The sequence below is a fragment of the Mastigoproctus giganteus genome, chromosome 5 (assembly GCF_048544385.1).
Source record: "Mastigoproctus giganteus isolate SK-2022 chromosome 5, ASM4854438v1, whole genome shotgun sequence".
Classification (NCBI taxonomy): Eukaryota; Metazoa; Arthropoda; class Arachnida; order Uropygi; family Thelyphonidae; genus Mastigoproctus; species Mastigoproctus giganteus.
This window is the reverse complement of record NC_143579.1, coordinates 91,946,833-91,973,405: the sequence shown is the minus strand read 5'-3', so window position 1 is coordinate 91,973,405 and position 26,573 is coordinate 91,946,833. Positions and strand designations below refer to the sequence as shown.

The 26,573-nt window shown below is 37.0% G+C and overlaps 1 protein-coding gene across 5 annotated transcripts in view; it reads right to left on the bottom strand.

Annotated features, from left to right (window-relative positions):
- LOC150085559 (transmembrane protein 234 homolog) overlaps positions 1-26,573 on the bottom strand; it is a 126,646-nt gene that overhangs the window by 94,684 nt on the left and 5,389 nt on the right. For all 5 annotated transcript variants that reach the window (XM_090373344.1, XM_090373346.1, XM_090373343.1 and 2 more), the window contains exon 2: positions 10,632-10,783. In XM_090373344.1, coding sequence (XP_090229470.1) covers positions 10,632-10,783 — 152 coding nt within the window. The remainder of the gene's footprint in view (positions 1-10,631; positions 10,784-26,573) is intronic.

Sequence of the window (26,573 nt, the reverse complement as noted above, 5' to 3'; positions counted from 1 at the left end):
CCTCTACTAATATATTAGCTGTTTGCAGGCAATTTTTATACATAAATTTTGAAAATAATTCTTAAAATTTCATGTCACATCAGAATTTCCACACATAAAGGGTTTTATTTTTATCCATAATGCATATATCCTTCTACAATTTGAGGGAATAATCACCTCCTTATCCCTGCTAAAAAAATTCCAAAAAAATTCCATTGACAACACACCATGAGCTTCACTTGCAGCTCATCTGCACTGCTCAGAAAACTTCATATCTGTCTGCACAATTACCCCCAGGTCCTTTTCATTCTCTATCACTGTCAGTGTAGTACCACAGAGTTCATACGTTGCTCTGGGGTTGCTGTTTCCCATATGTAGTACTTTATATTTGTCAATGTTAAACTTCATTTGCCACCTCTCAGCCCATCTGCTCAACCTTTCCAGATCCTGTTGCAGCAGCATAGCGTCAGTAATGTCCTTAACAACTCTGCCAACCTTTGTATCGTCTGCAAACTTGGACATTAAGCTTGATATACCATCATCAATATCAATTATAAATACAGAAAACAATGGACCCAACACTGAACCATGAGGGACTCCACTAATAACATTAGTCCACGATGAGCAGTGCCCACTGATTACCACTCTCTGTCTTCTCCCCCTCAACCATCCCTTTATCCATAGCAGCAATTTGCCTCCAATGCCCCACTGCTCCAATTTGTGCAGCAGTCTTCCATGTGCAACAGCATCAAAAGCCTTTCTAAGATCCAAATATATAATATCAAAGTTATTCCCTGCATCCAGTTCTTTTGTGACTGCATCATAGTATCCAATCAAATTGGTCAGGCAAGACTTTCCCTTAACAAAACCATGCTGTGTCCGAGCTACAACTGAAGTCTTGTCTAGATAATCCTGCACTGATTCTTTAACCAGTGGCTCCATTAATTTTCCTGGAACAGAAGTTAAACTCACAGGTCTATAATTACTTGTGTCAGCCTTTGATCCTCCTTTGTGAATTGGGGGTCCCATTTGCACATCTCCAGTCTATGGGTACTCTCATAATTATGGCTAAGGGTTTGCTTACTTCCTTTGCTCCCTCCTTTAATATAACTGGATAGATCACATCCATCCCGGGTGCCTTTTTTATGTTCATCCTCAACAATTTCTCCTCCATTTTCCTCTCAGTTATTACAAAATCATCTAGCTCACTGCCAAAGTTTACTTCACCTCTGGCATTCCCCTTCTTGAATAACTCCTCATGTGTGAATGTAGATACAAAATACTCGTTTAGTTTGTTAGCCACCTGAGCAAGATACTGAACTGTTGAACCATCAATATCTAGTGGACCAATCTGAATCATCCCCTTCCTTCTAGAGTTTACATAGATAAAGAACTCTTTTCTGTTTTCTTTTGCATCCTTTGCCAAGGATTTCTCATAATCTGCCTTTGCCTACCTAATCTCCTTTGTGACTTGGTTATACACCAGCTTATATCTATCATAGGCTTCCACATCACCAATTAATTTATATGTATCCCATGCATTTTTCTTCTCTGCCATATGTCTCATTAGTTCATCTGACATCCATTTAGGCCTAAACCTTGAACAATATTTCTTAGTTGGTATGTAAAGCCTAGTAACTTCCAAGATAAGTTCTTTGAATGAGTCCCATTATGAATTTGCTGTTGGTAACATCATCAGTTGGTCACACTGTATAGAATTTAAATACTGTCTCAGACCATAGTAGTTGCCTTTATGAAAGCAAAAACTCTTCCCTTTACCCCTGATGGTAGTTATCTCTTTGCGTAAACCCCACTTCACCACACTGTGATCACTGCCACCTAGTGGTTCTTTTATCTGCAGATTCTTGATGCATGAAGAATCACTACTGATAATCAGATCAAGAGTATTACTCCCTCTAGTTGGCTCCTGAACATGCTGATGTAGAAACTAGAGGGAGTAATACTCTTCATCTGATTACTCCCTCCAGTTACCTCCCGAACATGCTGATGTAGAAAACAATCATCCAATAAATCCACAAAAGCCAACCCACAAATTCCAGTCAATATCTGGGAAATTAAAATCCCCGATTATAAGACTCTCTGATTTACTGGCTCGCTCTATTTCCCTGTACAGTTTCTTATTATACTCATCAGAGTCATTATGCTTATAGCACACTCCTACTCTCAATTTTGATCTCTCAATGCTTACGTCACACCAAACTGACTCTACACTGCACTGTCCCGCGATGTCGACTAGCTTCACTTCCTTGGATTTTATGTGTTTCTTAACTAAAGGCATAACCCCTCCTCCGTTCCTATCCTGTCTATCCTTTCTGTACACATTGTACTCCCTAAATTCCAGTTCTGCATTCCTTATATCTGTGTGACACCACGTCTCTGATATCCCAACAATATCTGCCTTTGATGTTTTGAGCAATACCTGAAATTCATCAAATTCATTTACCAAACTCCTAGAATTGGTGTACATGCACCTGTTCCTATTCTTAGCTACTCTAACACAACCCATGTGTTTACTTGTACCGCAATGACTCGCAGCATCAGCAGCAGTCTCTGAAATACCCTGAATCTTATTTTCCAGGCTGCTGCTGCTCATTCCAATAGAAGCAGTGCAAGAATATCTTTCACCTCTGTCAGTGGCTACTGTTAATATATTAGTCTTTGTATCCCACCAAGCTTGCAGTTTTCCAACCCACCTAACACTGCCTCCATAGCATCAGCAAATATTCTTACACCCTTTCTATTTAAGTATATCCCATCCCATCCCATCCCTGTAGAAGCAGTCTCTCCTGTTAACAAGTACAGACCAGGCTGAAAAAAATTCTGCCCCTTGAGCCTTGCACAATCTTTCCAGGGCTGAATTGATCGACAAGGCTCTCATCATATACTCCCTCCTATCGTGTCTGGGCAGAATTGCAGACACTTTCAAATTCAACCCAAACTCACGGCTTTTTTTCAACAGTGACCTGTACTTGTTAAGTAATTCCACTGGTCTCCTACTCTTAATATCATTGGTGCTAACGTGTACAACTATATCAGGCACCTCTGTAGCCAGGTGGGCAGGAGCAGCAGCAGTGCGTAGCACACGCTTCTTGATCAGACCGGGGTTCGAGCCCGTGACCACCAAATACGGAGGATGCGGAAAGGTCATGAAATGACCACCGCATATCCCCAGAGCAATATGGCCTTAGTTGCTAATGCTCCTAAAAAAAAAAAAAAAAAAAAAAACCAAACAACTATATCATCTTTTGTGCCCTTAAAAGATGATATCTGCTCTACGTCATCAACCTTTGCCCCTGGCAGACATACCCTGGTCCTGTTCCACCTATCCTTTTCACATACCATGTTTCCCGTTTCCCTGACAATAGAGTCACCAACAACATCTAGTTCCTGTGGGACCGGCGCATTCTGCCTTGGGGGTTGCTGCTATGTTGAGTGGTGACCAAGTGCAAGCTCTGGTGTTGATGTGGGCAGCTGAGAGCTTGATGGGCCTCTCAATTTAGATCCTTCGAGGGCATCCACCCTGTCCTTCAAGCTCTCATATAGGCCGATAACAACGCTGAGTTGTCGCCTGATTTCCTAAACTCCTTACATCACACACACACAAAGACATCCCCCATGACAATATCATGTCCCGTACCCGATTGATCCACAAACATCAAGCAAGCAGTGCATTTTAAAAGGCTGTGATTCAGAATGCAACTGGCCCCCTCAGTTCTCCCCTGAGCCACAGCACTCCCATTAGCTTGAGCCTTTTGCTTTGCTGCTCTGGTCTGAGTCATGATTTCAATTTAATTTCAATAAAATTTCAGTACAAAATTATAACCCTAAACTTGTATCCCAACACAGTTATAACGCTATATATATTTTTCAGTATCGAGTATTATCCGAGTTCCGTTTATATAACTTCCGTATCAAGTTATGTATTAATTAATCATGTTACATTTGTAAAATATAAGTCGTTATATGTATTTATTTAAAAAGTACAATTTAACTGACAATGAAGTTTAACAAGATTAATAGATTTTACTGATTAACTGACAATATTATATTATATACTATACTATACTAAGCTAACACTATCTAGTTCTGGATATAACGTTGTATCGTATAACAATGGTGGCAAGTTATGAATGGTAAATCTACGGACACTTAAGTTTTAATTAACTTCCAAATCTCGCTGTCTCAATTCAGAATAAACTAAGGATCCTGACTAGATCTATAAGCTACTTATAGAAAATAATTTAATATAACAATTGGTCAATAAAGCAGCTAAATATGGCTAAAAAACGTCTCGTTCAGCAGAGCGGAGCTGCAACTTGTAACACGTGGATTTGATACCCTTACCGATACTAAGTAATACCTATCTCTATCTAAGTTAAACTTTAAACTAAGTATCGTAACTAGTTAATATGCCAATTTAAGCTAATAAAACAGAAAAAACTTCTCTATTCCAGGAGCAGTAAAAACTTCGCCTGCACAAGGCTACTGTCATTCTCGAAAATTTGCCCAGTACAAGCAACATACACAAATAAATTAATAATAATAAAGCACTGTGTTACAGTCTTCAATACAATCCTTGATTTCATAAACTTTAAAGATGATATGCTGTTACTGAGAGATAAGCTTTGCTTCCTTTGCAAATACAAAATTCGGTACAGTATCTTTCTTACAACTCTAGCATCAAAATTCAGATAATTTTCATACTGGTTTGTTTGTTATTTGGTTTTTAGGAGCATTAGCAACTAAGGCCATATTGCTCCGGGGATATGCGGTGGTCATTCCTTGAACTTTCCGCATCCTCCGTATTTGGTAGTCACAGGCTCGAACCCCGGTCTAATCAATAAGCATGTGCTACGCACTGCTGCTCCTGCCTACCTGGCTACGGAGGCACCTTTCATACTGCAGTTATAAGAAAGATACTGATACAGATAAAGACTCTGAAACATGTTTAAGACTTTCTTGTGGCCAGTGCCCCACTGAAACCTGGGGTTGCCCTCCCTATTGGCCCCATACTTCTGCCTTTCTCCCCCCCCACTCTATCTGTACGTAAGCGTATGCCCTACACGTCAAAATTTTAACACTTCCAAATTATCGCTCGCCCAGAATTCGGACTTGTGAATTCTGGGCGAGGTGTGGGCAACGTTGGACCACAGTAGGGACCCAGCAGCCAAACGACCAGAGGAACAATGGTACACGATACTGTACTTTACAATACCCATATACTTTTAAATCTCTGGCCTTCCCAGTGAACCGGTACACCCACAATAAAAGCAATGCGGAGATGGGGGAAACCCCTGGTGCCGGTTGACACAAAATACACCTTACACTAAAACAAGTGAGAGCTGTCATCTTCAACAATATCAGAACATTTTTTTTTAAACTATGATGCCAATTCTGAACTTTTTTTTTTTTTTTTATAAAAAGGAACAGTATTTTTCATATTTTACAATAATCTTCAGGTCTGGCTTTCAGAGACATTCTGAAGATTACTTTGGAATGTCTCTGAAAACCAGAAGACACCTCAGTGGTTTGGAGTTCACCAAACAATAGAATCCCATCCAATTGAAATGAAATTGTATCTTATTTGTGGATTTGTCATGTTTTATGTAGTTCAGAATAGTCAGTTAATATTGCTTTGATACAACTGATCTCTAATAAAAAAAATTATGACACAATTTTTCCCTCTAGCTTTCACAGCACATGTTTAACATTTCCTAGTTACATGTGTTTAACATATTTCAGTTTTTTTTTTTTTTTAAGGGATTTTGATGCTGGACTAGACTAGTAAGCCAAGTTCACATTTTTCACTTTTCGTTTTAACATAATTTTCAAGAAAAACTGAATAAGCGCTTTTTGCATATTATCTTTGTGCTTGTGGTTCCCAATCCACTCAAGGGAAATAAAACATGTTTTATCACAAACATGTTTTTTTTTCCAAAATTTTCCTTATGTAATGCCAAATCAACTTCAGAAAATATCGATACATATATCATTGTATTCAACAATTCCTTTGATGGCCATTTCAAGCTTTAAAATATAGCATTTTTTCAATATCAAGGTCTTTTGGGGCTAATAGTAAATTTTTACATGTTTCACAATTGTTGCTCTTTAAAATATTTCTGGCTAGGTAACCTGAGACATATGCCAGTACATTTTCATCAAAAATATCCATATCCTCACTGTACTTGGTTGATTCTGACTCTTTCACTTTGTCAGTGTGACTTGCTGGTGAACTAATTCAAGCAAAGTATCAGTATGCTTAAGAGACCAAGAAGAACAGCAGCAGCATCATCATTTTCACAATTAGATAATGCACTTTGTTTATTCATTGCATGCACAGTTTGTCTTTTTCCTGCATAGCTGTTATTTGCTTCCTTAAACAATTCAGCAAAACAGGGTAGAATCCTGGCTTATTAGCAATGTTCAATGTTAAATGCTTCAGGGTTTTTCTGCTTGGTAAATTGATCTTCCTTCTCAATAACTTATAAGTACTTGGGTTTTGAAGGTAAACATTAAAAGCAAAAGCCTTGGGCATGGCTGAAAAACATGGGCTGAACATGTTTTTCAGCCATGCAAATTTGATAAGGTTTTCCCTTTCAGTGCCTGTAAAACACCAATCATAAAGATGAGCTTCACACATTCTAGCATTATTATATAATAATGATGCACAATTATCTTGAACTTACCAACTGCTTTCAGCCAGTCAGTAACCCAGACAAAAAAGAAGTCAAAACCACGGATGATAATTAAAAAAAAAAGGTTAATATGAGCAGGAATGGCATATACAGTATATAGAACTGCACATTTTATAAGGGAAGAGTAAACTTCCCAACCCAATTATGCCTTTACATCTATAAATTCAAATTATTACTTTGATTAATATCCATACACTATTCATATTAATGTAGCTGAGTGGTCAGAAGTGCAGTAACACACACTGAGTAGACTGCAGTTCAAACCACTGACTGCTAAATATGGTTGATCTGCTAACCAGTGCATAGCAGATTATAGTCCATTTCCCTCAATATGAATTGTTTGAGGAGGCTTCCATCCTGCAGTGGATTGATAATGGCTGCTGCTTATCTCTTATTCATATTAATTAATTTTGGAATTAGTTAATAAGTTTGGGATTAGTTAATAATTAACTATTCAGTAGTGTTTTTTGTTTACATTTCATTAAATATTTCCTGGTTCTATCAATTATGATAAATTACCTTAAATGTTCTTTTGGAAATCAGTATAATCACATTCCAGATTTATTACATGAGAAGCACTTCTCTTCATAACATCACCATGAGAGGCACTTCTCGTTCATAATGTCAGCAGACAAACACAAAAAAAAAAAGATAATAATAATGCACAAAAATAATTATAATGATAGCAACCAAAATGCAATGAAAAATGAACTTGCTAATAATAATACAGAAATAATTAAAATAGTAACCAAAATGCAATGAAAAATTAACTCGCTATGCTAATAATAATACGATACACCAAAAATAATACACAAATAATTAAAATAATAGTAACCAAAATGCAAATGAAAATGAACTCGCTACGCTCAACGAATTCATCTTTTAAAACCAGTACCAATTTTATTAGCAATGGGTATGCGCATTAACACTCTTCACGGTCTCTCTTCCAACGTAGTCTGAACATGTGCTGCAACCAGTCAACATCCTTTTTACTATCTAACTTCAAACTCACAGAACCAACTTTTCTTCTCCCTTATTTATTCATTCAACTTCCGTTTTCTGGAACAACCTTTCTTCATAAGTATTTCCTAAAAATTACAATATACAGAAGCTCAAGTCTAATGTCAATAAGTATCTTCTCGCCTTCAACACATGAATGGGTTGAAGTGTTTGGGGTTTTTCATAAAAAAAAAAATAATAATAATAAAAATAGGCCTTGCAAACTAGTTCTACAGTCATTCACTAACTCTAAATTACTAGAACAAAACTAGTTCTACATTCATTCACTAATGTTCATTTTTAGAAATTTCCAACTTTCAATCTTACATGGGTGCATCCCAAGAATCCTTTGCAAATACAGAGGGTCCCATATTATTCAACAGTTATTTACTGGGATTTGAATCAGATGAGCAGGCATGTTCTCAAGTTTGGGTAAGGGATCATGATGTTTATAAAATCAAGAAAATGCACTGACCTTTTTTCTCCTCATACTTTTTTCTTACATATATTATTAATTTATAAATGACCTAATATAATGAAAAATTCCTCTGAGGTAAGAGATATAATAATACATATTAATATCTATAAATCATTGACCACACTGTAATTAAAGTCTTTTATCTTCTGGAATCTGTACCAATAATAATAAAATAAATCAATCATCGATATATCACAATAAAAAAATATAAAAAAACACCGTACGGTCTGTTTCCCCCCCCCTTTAAAATTTGGTATTCAGAGAAGACTGGATGTATCAACATTTTATACTGATAATGATGATAGGAATATTAACTGTCTCCAGACATCATGAGTACACATAGTTATAGCCATATGTTCTGTATCACTACTTATTACATTGTCACACACAGTTGCTAAAGAAAAAATATATTTGCCAAAAGCGACTGTTTTATGTATTATTTTAATGAGTGTATATTTTTGGAATAAAGAATAAAGCCTTTTTCCAAGAAAAGGCTTTATTGTTTCTGCAGCAGTTGAGTAAACTGGTGGCAAATATCCAAACCTTCATGCAGTTTAGCTATTACTGCAGAATTTCCAAGGTATGGTCTATCATTCAACCACATTAGTAATCTTGTGAACATTGAAGAATGCAGAGACTTAACACTCTATCTTAAAAACCAACAGCCCAATGTTCATACTTGTAAGAGAAATTCCATGCCATCAAGAGAAGATTAAAGTATTCTAATATTTTAGAATGTTTCCCCAGAAAGGTGACCGCTAAAGCAGGAAATGCAAATGTGAAATCTAACTTATAAGAGAACTTCATCAAAATGAGTGTGGACCTTATGGCTACAGGTTACCAAATGTCTCCACTTTCCAGGAACAGTCCTCAGATTTAATTACCTGTCTCTGGAATAGCCCCACAGAAAGGTGACTTATAAGAACAGCAAATTAATCACATACTTAAGATTAATTTTCCTTGCCAATATTCTCCATATCACATTAATGAGCTCTCCCCAAATGGTGAAAGATAATATATTTGCTTTCCACTACTATGGTAGCATTAATTGTTGTTATTATTTGGTTTTTTAAAGAGCATTAGCAACTAAGGCCATATTGATCCGGGAATATGCAGTGGTCATTCCCTGACTTTTCCGCATCCTTCGTATTTGGTGGTGACGGGCTCGAACCCCGGTCTAATCAAGAAGCGTGTGCTACGTACTGCTGCTCCTTCCCACCTGGCTATGGAGGCGCCTTGCAGCATTAGTGTGAACATGAATAGTGTAAATAGTGCAGGACAAATATTTATATATTATTTATTAGTTGTTGGCGCATCGGCTTCTGGGCATGACAAATGTGGCCTTGAAATATGTAACATGCCTTCACAGCGAGTTGTTCTGGTTTCGCACTATTTTCAAACAGACTTTTACAGATGACATTACATTGCCAAAAAGTTAATTTGCTATTAAGCAAATGTTTCATCTTTTAAATAAATAGTTGGCTAACTTTTTTGTGATGTCATTTGTTTAAAATTAATGCAACTATTTCTGAAGACAAATTTGTTCTGCTGCTGCCAGCATTATGACCATTGCAACATTAAGATATTTGGCAGCTAATCTGAATTTTGATGCCAGTCATACTTCAACAACAAGACAGAGAAACATATAGTGCCCAAAGATCATCTTGTTCTGCTCTATGTGTTTGCACTTGACATTTGTTGACTGTCATAGCAAAACTCAACTATAAAGCTATTTTCTATTGAAAAAATAAGGTAAAGCATGGACATCCTTTAAAATTTGGTATTATACAGGGAATGATACTGTATAATGCTACTCTGCTTTTCACTGATCAAGATCAAACAGTAAACAAACATTTTGATCTTTTGAACAATCAACAGAGTCTCATTACAGAGACCATCATTACAGATACAGATATTTTGTATCAATGTCATAATAGCTCGTGTCTTTAATTTCAGTCTTTGTGGTGGTAAGTCAGTAAGTGAAAAATGGAGACCAGATATTCAGGCTGATGGTGTAACATCTTTCCATAACTGACTGTCTACTGTTGTAAACCTCGGATACAATTTTGCTGTGGTTGTCAATAACCAATAAGCTTCCTGAGATATTAGCCTGCATTGCTCAAACTGTGCTCCTGTCTCAGTATTAGTAAGTTGCTAAAGTACTAAAATATTGATATGATACTGACTTTTCTCATTTAAATCTGTATGAATCGGGATTTGGGGGTGGGGAGGGGGCAATAAACTTTATAAGTTCATCAATAGGCTCAGGAATTCAGAAGTTATGGATATTCTGTGCAATAATTGCTCATAGAATAGTGTAATATGAATAATGTAATGTAAATAACAGAATAATGTATGATTATAGTAAAAATTCTCTTCCTGTTGAAAAATGTATATTGAAGTATATTAAAAATTAAAATAAAAATATTTTAAAATGTTACAACTGTTAATATAGTTACCTTCCAGTTAGTAACTAGAAACCACAGTTCTCCAAACCACTGCTTTAAAAATCCTCTTTCAGAAACAGATTCAAGTCCTTCACTTCCTCTCTTTAATAAAGGTGTTGAAAATCCCCATAGAGCTGATACAGCTAATAACCATATTAAAGTCTCTGGAAAGTAAAGCACTTATATTACAAAGAGAACTCTATCTATATATAAAAAAGGAAAGTATGTTTCAGATGTCTGGGCATCACTTGAGGAACAAAAGTCACCAAATTTCAGTGTATAAATCTGAACTGGCTGCTGTGAAATAGATGCCAGTATGTTTGTGGACATGTGTGTGTACAGATTATGCTGGCAGCTATGACTGATTTCAAAATTTCTGGATTCATATGCAACATTCTCAGAGACTGCCAACAAAATTTCATTTCTATAGGTTAACTCATTCTGCCCATCCTACCCTCCCCAAACAAGGAATTTTTAATTTTTGAGGTACTTCATTTAATAATCCTATTGCTGGATTATCAGTAGATGATGCCACTAAACTCTGTTACATGTTTCACATTTTAAATATTCACATTTGCACACAGTGATGCTAAATGTAGGTAAGTTTCGTTCCATGATTTTTCTTTTTTTTTTTTAAGAAAGTAATTCATAAGCATTTGCCAATACAATCTACCTCTGGGATAGCAAGATATTTTTGTTGGTGACTTACACTGCAAACCTAACATAACAACTGTACCTAACATAACTCTGAGTTAACACGACTGCTTTACTTGCTATCATAAAAAAAAAAGTCTCATCAAGCCCATTTATTGCACTGTATCAAGCATATATCATAAACAAATGAAAATCAGTATTTTATCACAACAACATCCAGAGCAGCTCAGAGCAGAAATTTCAGCTTTTGTGTATATGTGTGTGTGGGGGGGGGGGATATCTCCCAACTTCTCAGTTCCTAAACATACTATACATTTTGTTAGAGATATTTTGCTATTAAATTTATCATTATTTCATCTAAGTTTACTGAATAGCTTTTTTTTTATCCTGCTTTACTGCCATTACTATTTTTTTAAAATGGACGTTTTTGCTTGCCTTTTTTGGTTACCCATCATTAACAAACATGTCACATAAAAAATGTGACATGTTTGTTAATAATGCATTAAAAAAGGCTGGCCTGAGATAAAAGTTAGATGATGTAAAAAAAAAAAAAAAATTATGCATCAGAATTGAGATTACTAATGAATCTAATGATTTTAATTAGAGTTTCATAATACTAAATCTGAAAAGAAAAATAATATTACTAAACCAAAAATGCAAAGTCTTAGCAATACGTGATTATGAATGTTACCAAAACAGCTAAAGCAACAGTTCTCATTTGCCTAATGAGAAAATCTTTGTCACTGAGTAATAGTTAGTTTAAATGGATATGGGTTTTGCAAGTTACAATACAAACTCAGTGTTTGCAAACAGCCAAGACATGATGGGAAAAAACTTTCTAATCTCGGGAAAGCATGGTGGTGGTTGTAGGCATCAGATTGACAATACCTGTACTAAAGAATATATATGCAGCTATTGTAGTCAGAATTAAGTTTCTGTCAATTTTATTACTTATAATCTACTATTCTACCATCTCTATCTCTTCAGTTATACAGTGGTGGACAAAAAAACTGCATCACCTTAAAAAAAAGTAACATTTGGAGTGAAACGTAAAAGATATTGTTTGATGACAGTCATTTTGTTTGTCGCAAAGCAAAGGTATTGCATCAGATAATACTTCTATTGCATCAGACAGTAATTGGAAGGTGTTGCATCAGTCGTTTCTATAAATACAGCATTGGAAGGGTATACACACTCATTAGTATCCTGTTTTGTGGAGGTGTAAGCATGGATCCATATATTCATTTGACACCAAGAAAAAAACAAGTGCAGCTGTTGCTTTCTACGCGTGCTATCGCCAATAAAATAAGCTGCCACCAGTCAGCAGTATCCTAGGTGCTGAAATTAAAGAAAGAAACCAGTGATGTGAAGAGAAGACCTGGATCAGGCTGCACGAGAGTGACTACGCCTTCCCAAGGTCGACATTTTAAACGACTATGCATGCCTTCATAATCACCATGCTAGTGCTCCTGATCTAAAACTGGACTTTGAGATGGCCTCTGGTGCTGAAACATGTGCACGAACTATCCAAAAAAGGCTTTTGGAATGTGGTCTACATGCCTATTGGCCCAAGAAGAAGCCTTTGTTGAACAAAAAAATGAGGAAGAAGTGACCAAACAAATGAGGAACAAGCCCTTGCTTGGGCCAAAATGCATGTTTCATGGACAAAAGAGCAATGGGACACCGTCATCTTTTCTGACAAATCCAAATTCAACCTGCATGGCTCGGATGGGAAACGATATATCAGAAGACGAAAATCGGAGGCATACCATCCTGACTGCATAACACCGACTGTAAAGTTCCCCGCCAGTCAGATGTTGTTTGTTTGTTTGTTAGGAGCATTAGCAACTAAGGCCATATTGCTCCGGGATATGCGGTGGTCATTCACTGACCTTTCCGCATCCTCCGTATTTGGTGGTGACGGGCTCGAACCCCGCCAGTCAGATGGTCTGGGGATGCATAACAAGCAAAGGGGTAGGGTGAATTAAGTTTATTAACGGAACAGTGAATGCAGAAACCTATACTGCTATCTTGGAGGAGTGCCTGAAACCCATTATTAGGGATCATCACACAGAAATCCAAAACTGCATTTTTCAACAGGACTCAGCACCTTGCCACACACAGCAAAATTGGTAAGTTTTATGCTATTTAGATTTAATGATGAGTTTGTCTTCTTGTCTCACAAGGCTTAAAACATACTTACACCAATGTTTTCCCTCGTTTTTCTCCCTTAAGGTGCAGTCATATCAAAAATGCTGGCATTAGTGTCCAGGTTTGAACCCTATTGAAAATTGCTGGTAATAATGTCATCTAAAATTGCTCAGAAGAAGCCAACAAGTAAGATTTGGCTGCAGGAGAGCATTGTAAAGGTGTAGTACCATGAAATTGGGCAACCGTATATCCAAAAGTTGATGAACTCTAAATTATTGAGGATTATTTTGCTGATTTACAGTACATAATACTATTACATTAACTTGTCATTTCAGTTTGTACACGTAAATGCAATAAAATGTATGTTTGCTTGTCATGACTGCTATTTGCATGATTTGGGAAGATATTTATGGCAATTAGGTATATCAGGTGAAGTCTTTATTATATTTCATTCACAGAGATATATATTCCATCTAACAAATGGATTTCAAACATTTCTACAACCCACAATGCAGTGCAATTGTAGGTTTACAGTGCAACACAGTTTGCAAAATTCACCAGTGATGCAATTCTTTTGTCTGCCAATGTATTTGACAATGTTAACTGTTGGCTCCTCCCAATTGCTCAGCCCCTTATTATTATTATTAGTAGCAAATGATGGAAGAAAGCATGCTTATACAGCATCAGAAAAAAAAAAAAAAAAAAAAACACTCCCTACTTCATCCCCTTTAATAATATGCCTAATTCTTCCTTACTTTTATTCAATCTACTCACTTCCACAACATCAGATGGTAATTTTTTCCAACACGAAATTACTCTCTAGCTGAAAATAAATTTTTGCACATTTATCCTGCAGCCATCCTTTTTCAATTTAAATTTTATGTCCCCTTTTGTGTGTTGTCCAAGTGTGTTTAATTTATTTTGTGTGTTTAATTGTGTGTTTAATTTATTTTGTGTGTTTAGTTTGTGTGTTTAATTGAGTGAATAAACTCATTCTGAATGAGTTTATTCAATCAATTAAAGCTTTAAATTTCAATCAGGTCTCCTTGCAAGTGTCTAGTTTTCCAAGCATTGCAATTTTCAGAACAGAGTTTCCATGGTAAGAGTATTACTTTGTGTCCTTGACTAATCTGATTGCTTTTCTCTGCATCTGTAATAATAGATTAAGATTCTTTTTAAAATGAGGCTTCCTGATATGCAGCCTAACCATTGTCTTAAACAATGGTATAATCACCTCCTTGTCCTTTAAGGCAAAGTTCCTGTATATCATTGACAGTACCCCATAAGCTTTTCTAGCAGCCTGCTCACATTGCACAGAGGTCGTACCACACTCAAGGTCCAACCCAACTGGCATGTTATTCTGGAATTACTGCTGCCAAATGCATTACCATGGATTTATCAATGTTAGCATTAGCAGCATATGATGTAAGAAAGCAAGCTTATATAGCATAAGCCAAAAAAAAAAAAAAAACCTTCCCATTTCATCCATCCATTCACTCCAAATTTTGTCTAGTTCTGCCTTGAACTTATCAGACATCTCAGACAGTTTTTAAATTCTATACAGTGGGACCAATTATATTACATGATATTACCATCAGTAAATTCTAAATGGGAAGCATTCAAGGAAATAATCATAGAAGCCACTAGACTTTTCATACCAACTAAGAAATACTGTTCAATTCTTAGACCTAAATCTATGTCAGATGAACTCACGATAGAGAAGGAAAATGCACGGGACACATAAATTATCAGGTGATACAGAAGCCAGTGGTAGATATAAACTAGTCTGAAATCAAGTCACAAAGGAAGTTAGGCAAGCTAATGTAGTTTATGAGAACTCTTTGGCAAAGGATGTAAAGTTAAACAATAAAGACTTCTTCACTTATGTAAATATTAGAAGGTGATGAATCACAATTGCTCAAATGATATCAATGGTTCAACTGTTGATGATCCTACCCAAGTTGCTGACAAACTGAATAAGTATTTTGTATCTACATTCACATGGGAGGAATTCTTTAGAACAGGGGATGCTAGGCATTTATCAAACTCTAACAGAGAGCTAAGTGATTTTGTAATAACCGAGAGGAAAATAGAAGGGAAATTGAAGTTAAACATAAGAAAGGCACCTGCGGTGGAGGGGTTCTATCCAATTATATTAAGGGAGGCAGCAAAGGAAGCAAGCAAACTCTTAACTATAATTATGAGAGCATCTTTGGATTCAAGGGAACTGGAGATGTGTGAATGTATTCCCAATTCACAAAGGGGTGGATCAAAGGATAACAGGAGTAATTATAGACCTGTTAGCTTAACTTCGGTTCCAGTGAAAATAATGGAGTCACTGGTTAAAGAAGTAATGTGAGACTATCTAAACAGAAGTGCAGTTATATGTCAGTCACAACATGGGTTTGTTAAGGGGAAATCTTGTCTAACCATTTGATTGGATATGCAGTCAGAAACGAACTGGATGCAAAAAAGAATTTTGATACCATATACAGTACTTGGATTTCAGGAAAACTTTTGATACTGTTGCACATAAAAAAAAAACTGCAGTACAAATTAGAGCTCCGTGGCATCCCCTCCCCCCCCTCATTTTCACATACTTCAAATTTGATCGATTTGCAATTTATTCCAGTGTACTTACAGGTTCGGTGAACATTTATAGTTGCTGATTTTTTATGGGCTTTGTTTGTTTGCCTGCTTAAGAGTTTTATGGCCCATCAGCAGCATTGGCTATAATGCTCCAAGTCAATATATCTTTTTTTTACAGGCCTCATGGAGCAATTAGCACAATTGTTATCTGTAAAGCTGATGTCCTATGAATAAACTTTATAATACCACTTTTAATTTATTTTGTCTTAATGCTTCATTTACCTCTGTATTAGACAAATACAGCTCAGGTAGGAAACACCTGTGACTAGTTTACAAATAATAATTCTCTATTTTTTTGTCTTTAATTTATTTTATATCTCTTTATTTCTCTTTATTGATTGAACTACGGCTTTAGAAGGTAAGTTCAGTGATGCAAATAAACTCAAAGCTCTCCTGGAAAGAAGCAACAGTGATAAAGTTTACATGTGCTGTTTGGAAATTGGATGTGAGCTTACTCTCTACATAAAATTAGTGTGTGTTTTCAAATTTTCATTATTTTTATTTTTTTTTTTTTCAATGAAACCCCCAAGCATGAGAGGTATTAGAACCTATAGTACTCAATGTTGTGCATGGGTTCAAGGTAGAGAAGATGAAAGAAGATACCTGATGACATTACACTTAAATTTCAGTAGATTGTAATTTTCAGGAAATAAGTACAAAGGGAGATCATTCCAGAAAATGGAAGTTGAATGAATAAATGAAGGGAGGTCGTTCCAGAAAATGGGTTAAATAAATAAATGAGGAAGAGGAAAAGTTAGTTCTGTGAGTTTGAAGCTGGACAGTAAAAGGATGCTGACTGGTTGCAGTTCATGTTCGGACTGCGTTGGAAGAGAGAACGGGAATTATAGAAGCAATTTCAGAAGAATAGTGCCCATGGAAGTATCTATAGAAAAGACATTCAGCAGAAACAGATCATCTATGAGACAGAGAGTGGAGCAACTCTGTTGGAGATGAGTCATAAATTAACCTAACTTCCCTCTTTTGAATGGAATCTAGAAGTCTGAGAAAGGTTTTGGGGCACTACCCCAGATGTGGGAACAATATTCGATGGTAGGGCGGATTTGTGATTTGTACAGCTGTTTGGAAGAAAAGTAACTCCAAGAGAAAACCCGGTTTTCTCTTTCAGAAAGGAAGCAATATTTGTAATGTATTTATGTCGAGAGAGAGAGATTAGAAACCAGGGTATATATGATCTTACCTAGAAATCAGAGTGTTTTGCGTGATATAAGACAAGACTGCGTTTCAGAAGGATTGAAATCAACTAAGTTATCTATGCTGCATTGTAGAATTACTTGGAGTTCAGCATTTAAGGAATTGGTAGTAGATATTTGAGAAGTTGCAGCTGTTTGTGCAGGGCAAGGTTTCTCAAACTGGAAAGTGGAATGAAGTGTGTTATTATCAGCAAAACTATGGATAGGATTTCTGGTCAATGGAAGAATGTCTTAATTTTAAAGAGGAAAAGAGTGGGAGAAAGAACTGAACCATGGGGAACATCAGCATCAGTGAAGAAGTTACAAGACAGAGAGCTATCTACCGTCACCCACAGTGAGCCATAAGAGAGAAATTGGATACCCAATTACAAAAAACAGTTGGCAAACCATAAGATGGAAGCTTATTTAGATCTTTATGCCAAACATGATCAAAAGCCTTTAAAAGGTCAAGAGCAACTGCTTGAGTTTCACCAAACTTTTCCACTGAATTTGTCCACAGATGAGTAACATGTGCCAGAATATCACAAGGTGTCTCCGTAGCCAGGTGGGAAGGAGCAGCAGTGAGTAGCACACGCTTCTTGATTAGACCGGGGTTCGAACCCGTGACCACCAAATACGGAGAATGCGGAAAGGTCAGGGAATGACCACCGCATATCCCCGGAGCAATATGGCCTTAGTTGCTAATGCTCCTAAAAACCAAATAACAAACAAACCAGAATATCACCAGTGGATCGACATTGATGGAATCCATAAAAACAATCACTGATCACATGGAAGGTTCCTAGATAGTTTAAGAGTTGGCAATTAATTGATTTCTCCATTAATTTAGAAAGAGTAAAAGTAAGTGCAATGGGATGATAATTGGATGGGAGGGATTTATCACCCTTTTTAAGAACTGGCTGGATATGATCAAATTTCCAAGCAGAAGGAAAAACACCTTTGGAATAAGAAAGAGAAAAAAAGATGACACAGAACACGAGTAAGTTCAGGGGCACAGGTTTTGAGAACAAGTGGAGAAATACCATTAGGACCTGGAGCTTTCTTAACATCAAGATTGTCCAAAATCCTTCTGACATCCTAGTACATTCATTCAATGACTCCTGGAAGACCACAGGAGTCATTGAATGGAGTGTACTAGGAATTGTAGGAGGTGGTTTACCAAGATCATCAATAATACACAAGTTAGATGAAAAGTAGGATGCTACCAGGTCAGTTTTATTTTTGGTTGAAGTGGCAACAGAATTAGCTGGTTTTTACAGAGGTGGGAAGAGGTATGGGCAAAAGTTGCACACAATAGCTTTGGCAAGAGGCCATAATTCTCAACTACCATTTGGACAAGAAGCAAGTTTTCTACTCTACTTCTTCTTTCCTTTTTAATAAAAAAAATTAATGTCCATGGAACGTTTAAAAAAGGAACGGCAAGGTCAGTTCAAGAAAAGCTAGCTGCACTGGACTTACTAAAATGGGGAAAGACACAGGCAGAAGCGTCTTGACACATAGGTGTGAGGGGAATCCACTCTCAGGGGATGGATAAAAGATGAAGCTAACCTATAGAAGCAACAAGCAATTTTGATGCTAGTGAAGGTTTTCAGCCAAAGTAGCTTTAACACGTGACAGCCCACTGGATAAGACCATGCAGAAGGAATGCCTATATCTGATGAAATTATCAGGAGTCAAGCTGAAAAGCTGAAGAAAGACTTAGACAACCAGCATGGAGTAAAAGCATACAAGAAAGAATTCAAAGCAAGCAATGGCTGGCTTGGCCAATGGAAAAAGAGGTATGGAATTCGCCAAGTTGCAATTTCGGATGAAATTCAATCAGCAGACACTAAGGCTGCTGATGACACTCCATCATAATTAAAAATTATGAAACAAGGTGGATATGTTTCTAGAAAAAATTTACAATTGCAATGAAAGAGAACTTCGTTATCGCATGCTCCTCAATAAGACACTAGCTTGTAAATCCAATGACAAAAGGCACAAGGCTTTAAAGAGAAGGAGAGGGTGAAATTGCTGTTTTGTATCAATGAAACAGGCACAAAGTCAAATCACTATGTGTAGGAAAATCAAGGGCCCAAGGTATTTCCACTACAAAAACATGCAGGAGTTAGTGTTTTTGTATCACCAAAGTAAGAATGCTTGGATGATGGCAAATATTTGAGGAATGGTTTCATAAACTTTTCGTGCTTTTTGTGTTAAGAAAGAAAAATATGGAACCTAAAACACTTTTGCTGCTGAACAACGGTCTTGCCCAACCTCCTACAGAAAACCTCATAAACCATGACAGTAAAATAAAGGTGAGCTATTTACCAAAGAATACAACCTGAAATAGCCAATCTTTGGATCAAGGCATTATATCAACCTTCAAGATGCACTATATAAAAAATTTAATCAAACGAAAAATTGATGAGGAAGTATACATAACAGAATGTCTGAAGAAGCTCCCACCGACTAGTGGTTTTGACTTGGCAGAAAAGGCATGAGGAACCATATAGGCATCTACAATTGAGAAGTTTTGTAAGCAAAGATTGCATGAAGCATTTGCAATTGCACATGACTCATAGGAGGAAGTAAAAGTCAAAGAAGAGTTAGAAGGGTCTAAAGGGAACGTCAAACAACGTAAATGCAGTTTATCAGGAACTGGTTAAGCAGTCTGACAGTCACAACATTTATGACTAGATCCATATTGATTGTCTTACTTTTGAATGATTGAGTGACCAGGCTTGCAATGAATGCTCTAAGTCTCCAAGCCCAAACTGGAGCCATATCTTGTGAGCAGTGAGGAAGATGACACCACCTCCTCTGCCCCCACCCCCCAAAGTAACAGAAGTTTTAGCAGCCATGGAAACTGCACTTCAATGGCTAAAATCAGAGAATGTAGATAGAATTCATATCCTTCATTTGAAATCAATTATTGAAATTACAAAAAAAGAAGAAATGGGAGAGAACGAAGCAGTTAAAAAAATATTAAAAAAATTACAATGTAAGCAGTTACTATGTGCACACCAAGGTTGACATAGTAATCTTTCAATGTCAAATTGCATGACTTATTTCCGTGATATTTAGGCGCTTATCGATGTTCTTTTTTTTTAAATTTATAATGATAGCGTGAAAGTATTTTTGAATTTTACATGTGTGTGAATACTTGGTTGTGTGAATTTTTGTTCTTAGCAATAAAATCACAAAAAGTTTGAGGGAAATCTTTATTTCTAGCACCCAAAAAATGTATACGATTACTACATTTTTTTTATCTATTTTTGCTCATTCACATGTAACAATCATTATTTGTAATTTTATCCTTTAGGTTGGTAGTTTCTAACAGTCAAACATCAGAAAGTTTACATTCAAAGATGTAAATTCAATAAAATGCGGAATTATAATGCAGTCCAAAATTTTGGATCACACTGCCCACATCATATCGAATCTAGTGTACTTTTAACCTGGAAAATTATTCATGTAGCATGTCTTATTTATAAAAATCAAAGGTTACAGATACAAGAGATATCTGTAACATTCTGATCAAGTTGGCTGTCCAATTTATTTTTGCCTTTAGCAAGTGGGTGGTTGATTGCTGGAACAAACTTCCATCTGTCTTTGGGGAACTTGATAGCTTAAATAAATTCAAGGAAGAACTGGACAAACTTTTGGAGCATATGGATGGGTGAAATTGGGAAGTTTTTTTTTTTTTTTTGGGGGCTGATGCTGTACAAGCTTGCTTTCTTGCATCATATAGTTGGGGGGGATACAAGGACTAATAGATTAACAGTAGCCACTGGCAGAGGTGCAAGTGATTCTTGCACTGCTTCTATTCAAATGAGCAGAAGTCTGAAAAACAAGATGCAGGATATTTCAGAGACTGCTGGTAGTCATTGCGTTACAAGTAAACACATGGGTTGTGTTAGGGTAGCTAAGAATAGAAACAGGTGCATGTATACCTGCGTGTACACCAATGCTAGGAGTTTGGTAAATAAATTTGATGAATTTGAGGTATTGCTCAAAACATCAAAGGCAGATATTGTTGGGATATCAGAGACGTGGTGTCACACAGATATAAGTAATGCGGAACTGGAATTTGGGGAATACAATGTATATAGAAAGGATAGACAGGACAGGAGGGGAGGAGGGGTTATGCTATTAATTAAGAAACACATAAAGTCAAAGGAAGTGAAGCCAGTTGACATCGATGGACAGGGCAGTGTCGAGTCAGTTTGGTGTGACATAAGCATAGGGAAATCAAAATTGAGAGTAGGAGTGTGCTATAGGCCTAATGACTCTGATGAGTATAATAGTATATTGTACAGGGAAATAGAGTGGGCCAGTAAATCAGAGAGTCTTATAATGGGGGATTTTAATTTCCCAGATATTGACTGGAATTTGTGGGTTGGTCACTCGCACACTAGCAAGGCTTTTGTGGATTTATTGGATGATTGTTTTCTACATCAGCATGTTCGTGAGGCAACAAGAGGGAGCAATACTCTTGATCTGATTATCAGTAGTGATTCTTCATGCATTAAGAACCTGCAGATAAATGAACCACTAGGTGGCAGTGATCACAGTGTGTTGAAGTGGGATTTACTCAAGGAGGTAACTACCATCAGAGGTAAAGGGAAGGGTTTTTGTTTTCGTAAAGGCGACTATGATGGTCTGAGACAGTATTTAAATTCTATACAGTGGGACCAACTGATGATGTTACCAACAGCAAACTCAAAATGGGAAGCATTCAAGGAACTAATCTTGGTGGCTACCAGGCTTTACATACCAACCAAGAAATATTGTTCAAGGTTTAGGCCTAAATGGTTGTCAGATGGACTAATGAGACATGTGGCAGAGAAGAAAAATGCATGGGATACATACAAATTAATGGGTGACATGGAAGCCTATGATAGATATAAGTTGGTCTGTAACCAAGTCACAAAGGAGATTAGGCAGGCAAAGGCAGACTACGAAAAATCCTTGGCAAAGGATGCAAAGAAAAACAGAAAGGAGTTCTTCACATACTTGAACTCGAGAAGGAAAGGGATGAATCAGATTTGTCCACTGGATATTGATGGTTCAACAGTTGAGGATCCTGCTCAGGTGGCTAACAATCTAAACGAGTATTTTGCATCTACATTCACGCATGAGGAGTTATTCAGGAAGGAGAATGATGTAGGTAAAGTAAACATTGGCAGTGAGCTGGATGATTTTGTAATAACTGAGAGGAAAGTGGAGGAGAGATTGTTGAGGATAAACATAAAAAAGGCACCTGGGGTGGATGGGATCTATCCAGTTATATTAAAGGAGGCAGCAAAGGAAGTATGCAAACCCCTAGCCATAATTATGAGAGCTTCTTTGGACTCAGGGGAGGTACCCATAGACTGGAGATGTGCAAATGTAACCCCAATTCACAAAGGAGGATCAAAGGCTGACACAAGTAATTATAGACCTGTTAGTTTAACTTCTGTTCCAGGTAAATTAATGGAGGCACTGGTTAAAGAAGCACTGCAGGATCATCTAGACAAGAATTCAGTTATAGCTCAGACGCAGCATGGTTTTGTTAAGGGCAGGTCTTGCCTGACCAATTTGATTGGATACTATGATGTAGTCACAAAAGAACTGGATGCAGGGAATAACTTTGATATTATATATTTGGATCTTAGAAAGGCTTTTGATACTGTTGCACATGGAAGACTGCTGCACAAATTGGAGCAGTGTGGCATTGGAGGCAAATTGCTGCTATGGATAAGGGGATGGTTGAGTGGCAGAAGACAGAGAGTGGTAATCAATGGACACTGCTCAACGTGGACTAATGTTATTAGTGGAGTTCCTCAAGGTTCAGTGTTGGGTCCATTGTTGTTTTCGGTGTTTATGAATGATATTGATGATGGGATATCAAGTTTAATGTCTAAGTTTGCAGATGATACAAAGGTTGGCAGGGTCGTTAAGGACACTACTGACGCTATGCTGCTGCAACAGGATCTGGAAAGGTTGAACAGATGGGCTGAGAGGTGGCAAATGAAGTTTAACATTGACAAATGTAAAGTACTACATGTGGGTAACAGTAACCCCAGAGCAATGTATCAACTCTGCGGTACTACACTGACAGTGGTGGAGAATGAAAAGGACCTGGGGGTAATTGTGCAGGCAGATATGAAGTTCTCTGAGCAGTGCAGACGAGCTGCAAGAGTAGCTCATGGTGTCTTGTCAATGATATACAGGAATTTTTCTAGCAGGGATAAGGAGGTGATCTTGAGTACTGTATACAGGTCTGGAGGCCTCATTTCAAGAAGGATGTAGAGCTGCTGGAACGGGTACAGAGAAGGGCAACAAGATTAGTAAATGGAACAAAGGGTTGCTCTTACGAAGAAAGGCTTAAGTTTTGCAAATTACAGAGTCTGGAGACTAGGCACCGGCGAGGTGATCTGATAGAGGTGTATAAGGCTTTGAATGGTTTGAGCATGCTCAATGCCAATGGGATTCTTCATCTTTCTCAGAATAATCACCTCAGAGGGCATAAATTCAAATTGAGGAAGGACGGATGTCGGATAGATGTGCGGAAATTTGCCTTTGGCCAGCGGGTGGTTGGTTGGTGGAACCGACTTCCATCACTTGTTGTTGAAGTTGATAGCCTAAACAAATTTAAAGCTCAACTGGACAGGTATTTCGAACGAATGGAGGGGTGAAATGGGAGCGGTTTTTTTTTTTTTTTTTTTTGGCTGATGCTGAATAAGCTTGCTTTCTTGCATCATATGCCTCTACTAATGCTAATGCTAATATGCCTCTGCTGATGCTAATTTTAATTAACATTAAATAAAACTGAAAATAGCTTCTAAATAAAAAGACACAAAAATTAGACTATTTGGTTTCATACTGTTTCATCTTTGCAGGAACAACAAAGCATTTCAGTCAAAAATGGGATGTCTGGTAACTCTACCCTAAACATATGGAACATATACAATGGAACTATACTTGGAGTTCTTTGTGACAATATAGTAGTTTTACTACATGGGAAGGTCTAGGTTTGAATCCCAGAAGAATTATTTAAGGTCTCATCAATAATTGACACTGTGGACCCCATCCCATGAGTTATTCTGGATTTTTCAGGCCACACAATGTGCAAATTTTCTTTTGAACATAAATTTGCATAGACACTAATATGCTTCTAGTGTGATTACAGAAAAGTTTAGGGCTGAAGCCTCAGGTTACGTAGTGAGCTAACTGGTGTACAAGTTAGTCCAATTGCATCATTTCTGTACATAGTCACTTAAGTAGCCAATGTAGCCAACTACTTAAGTAGTTGGCTACATTGGCTACTTTTCTGTAATCTAAATTACTCCACACCATCAGGCAGCTCTCATACTGTGGAGTTGCAAAGAACTCCACAATACCTCATTCTGTCAAATTCATCTGTTGTCTCTACCGTTCTCCGAACTCCACTAATCACTTGGAGTTCTTTGACTTCCTCTCTTTGCAACTTGACTTTCTCCAGTCCAACTTTCCTAACAGTGAAATAGTTTCCCTTGGTGATTTTAACATTCACAACTCCAGCTGGCTTCCATTTTCTAGTCACACCAACCAAGCTGGTCGAGATGTTGAGGCTTTTGCAATTACTAATGACCTTGCACAGATTGTTCGTTTAACTACAAGAATACCGGACAATCCTAACCATACAGCCAACACAATCTTTTTCTCACAAACAACCCTTCTAAGTATACAGTCGAAGTGAGTGGTCCTTTAGGCACCTGATCACAACTTGGTGATTCTCTCTTCCCCAATGGCACCTTTATCTCATGGCTATTCCCAACTTCGTGTTGTTTGTCATTGCAAGAATGCAAAATGGGATGATCTGCGAGATTTCTTTTCTTCTTTTCCTTGGTCGGATTACTGTTTCAAAATTTCTGATGTCAACGTTTGCTCAGATCATGTCAGTGAAATTATTCTTGTAGGAATGGAATCCTTTATCCCACACTCCACTTTAAAATCTCGTCCTTTATCTAAACCTTGGTTTTCCAATAAATGTGCTAAGGCTGTTCAAGAGAAGAATGTTGCATATCGTAATTGGCCTGTTTCAAATTCTTCAGTTTCATTTTCTGCCTACATCAAAGCTCGCAACAATTGTAAAGCAGTTATAAATCAGTCCAAACTAGATTTTGAACAGGCTAAGAGTAGAAAACTTGCTTCTTGCCCTAACTGTAGCATTCTGTCTCTTGCCAAAGCTATTGGCTGCAACTTTGCCCACCTCTACTCCCACCTCTGTCAAAACCAGGTGGTTCTGTTGTCACTTCAGTCAAGGATAAAGCTGACCTGCTAGCATCCCATTTTTCTTCCAACTCATGTATTAATGATCTTGGTAAAACACCTCCCGCCATTCCCAACACGCTCCATTCAATGCCTGCTGTGGTCTTCTGTCAAAAGAATGTCAGAAGGATTTTGATGAATTATTTCTCCACTTGTTCTCAAAACCTGTGCTCCTGAACTACTCCTGTCCTTTGCCGCCTTTTTTTCACTTTCTTATTCCAAAGGTGTTTTTCCTTCTGCTTGGAAATTTGCTCATATCCAGCCAGTTCCTAAAAAGGGTGACAAATCCCTACCATCCAATTATCGTCCATAGTTGCAATATCATGGGAACTCATTGTGAAGGTATTCACAATATGAGATATACTTAATGATGCCAATTTATAGCTACTTAAGTAATTGGCTACATACAAAAAAAAAAAAAAATGATGCAATTACACTAACTTGTACAGCTGCTAGTGTGATTATGTTGTTCAAAATAGAAAATTTGCATATATCTGTCCAGGGCCGCTGCGACTCTATGTGCCGCCAGTAAGCGAAATCAAATTTGCCGCCCCAAAATATTTCAATTAAAAAATAAAATAAAGCGTAAATAATTATTATTAATTTATTGAAGAAAGAAAAGAATTATAACAACTCTCACATATATAATATACTGAAACAACAAACAAAAATAACAAAATCATTCTGAACTTCCGGAATTAAACTTTAAATTCTAAATCACAGTAATCTTATTCTATCGCAATAATAAAATAAAAGGAAAATTATACAAATTTATGTTTTCTTGCTTTAAGAGATGCAAATTTATAAATTATTTCATTAATGTTTATTTGTTTGAAAAGATCATTTTCTATTGAAAATATTGCCAAATTAGAGAGTCACTGTCGATCGTAAAACATTTTTGATTAATTTTAATTTTGAAAAACTCTGTTCACCTGAGGCAACTGAAACTGGTAAAGTCAGAAAAGGCATTAGCATTAGTAGTGGCATATGAGACAAGAAAGCAAGCTTACAT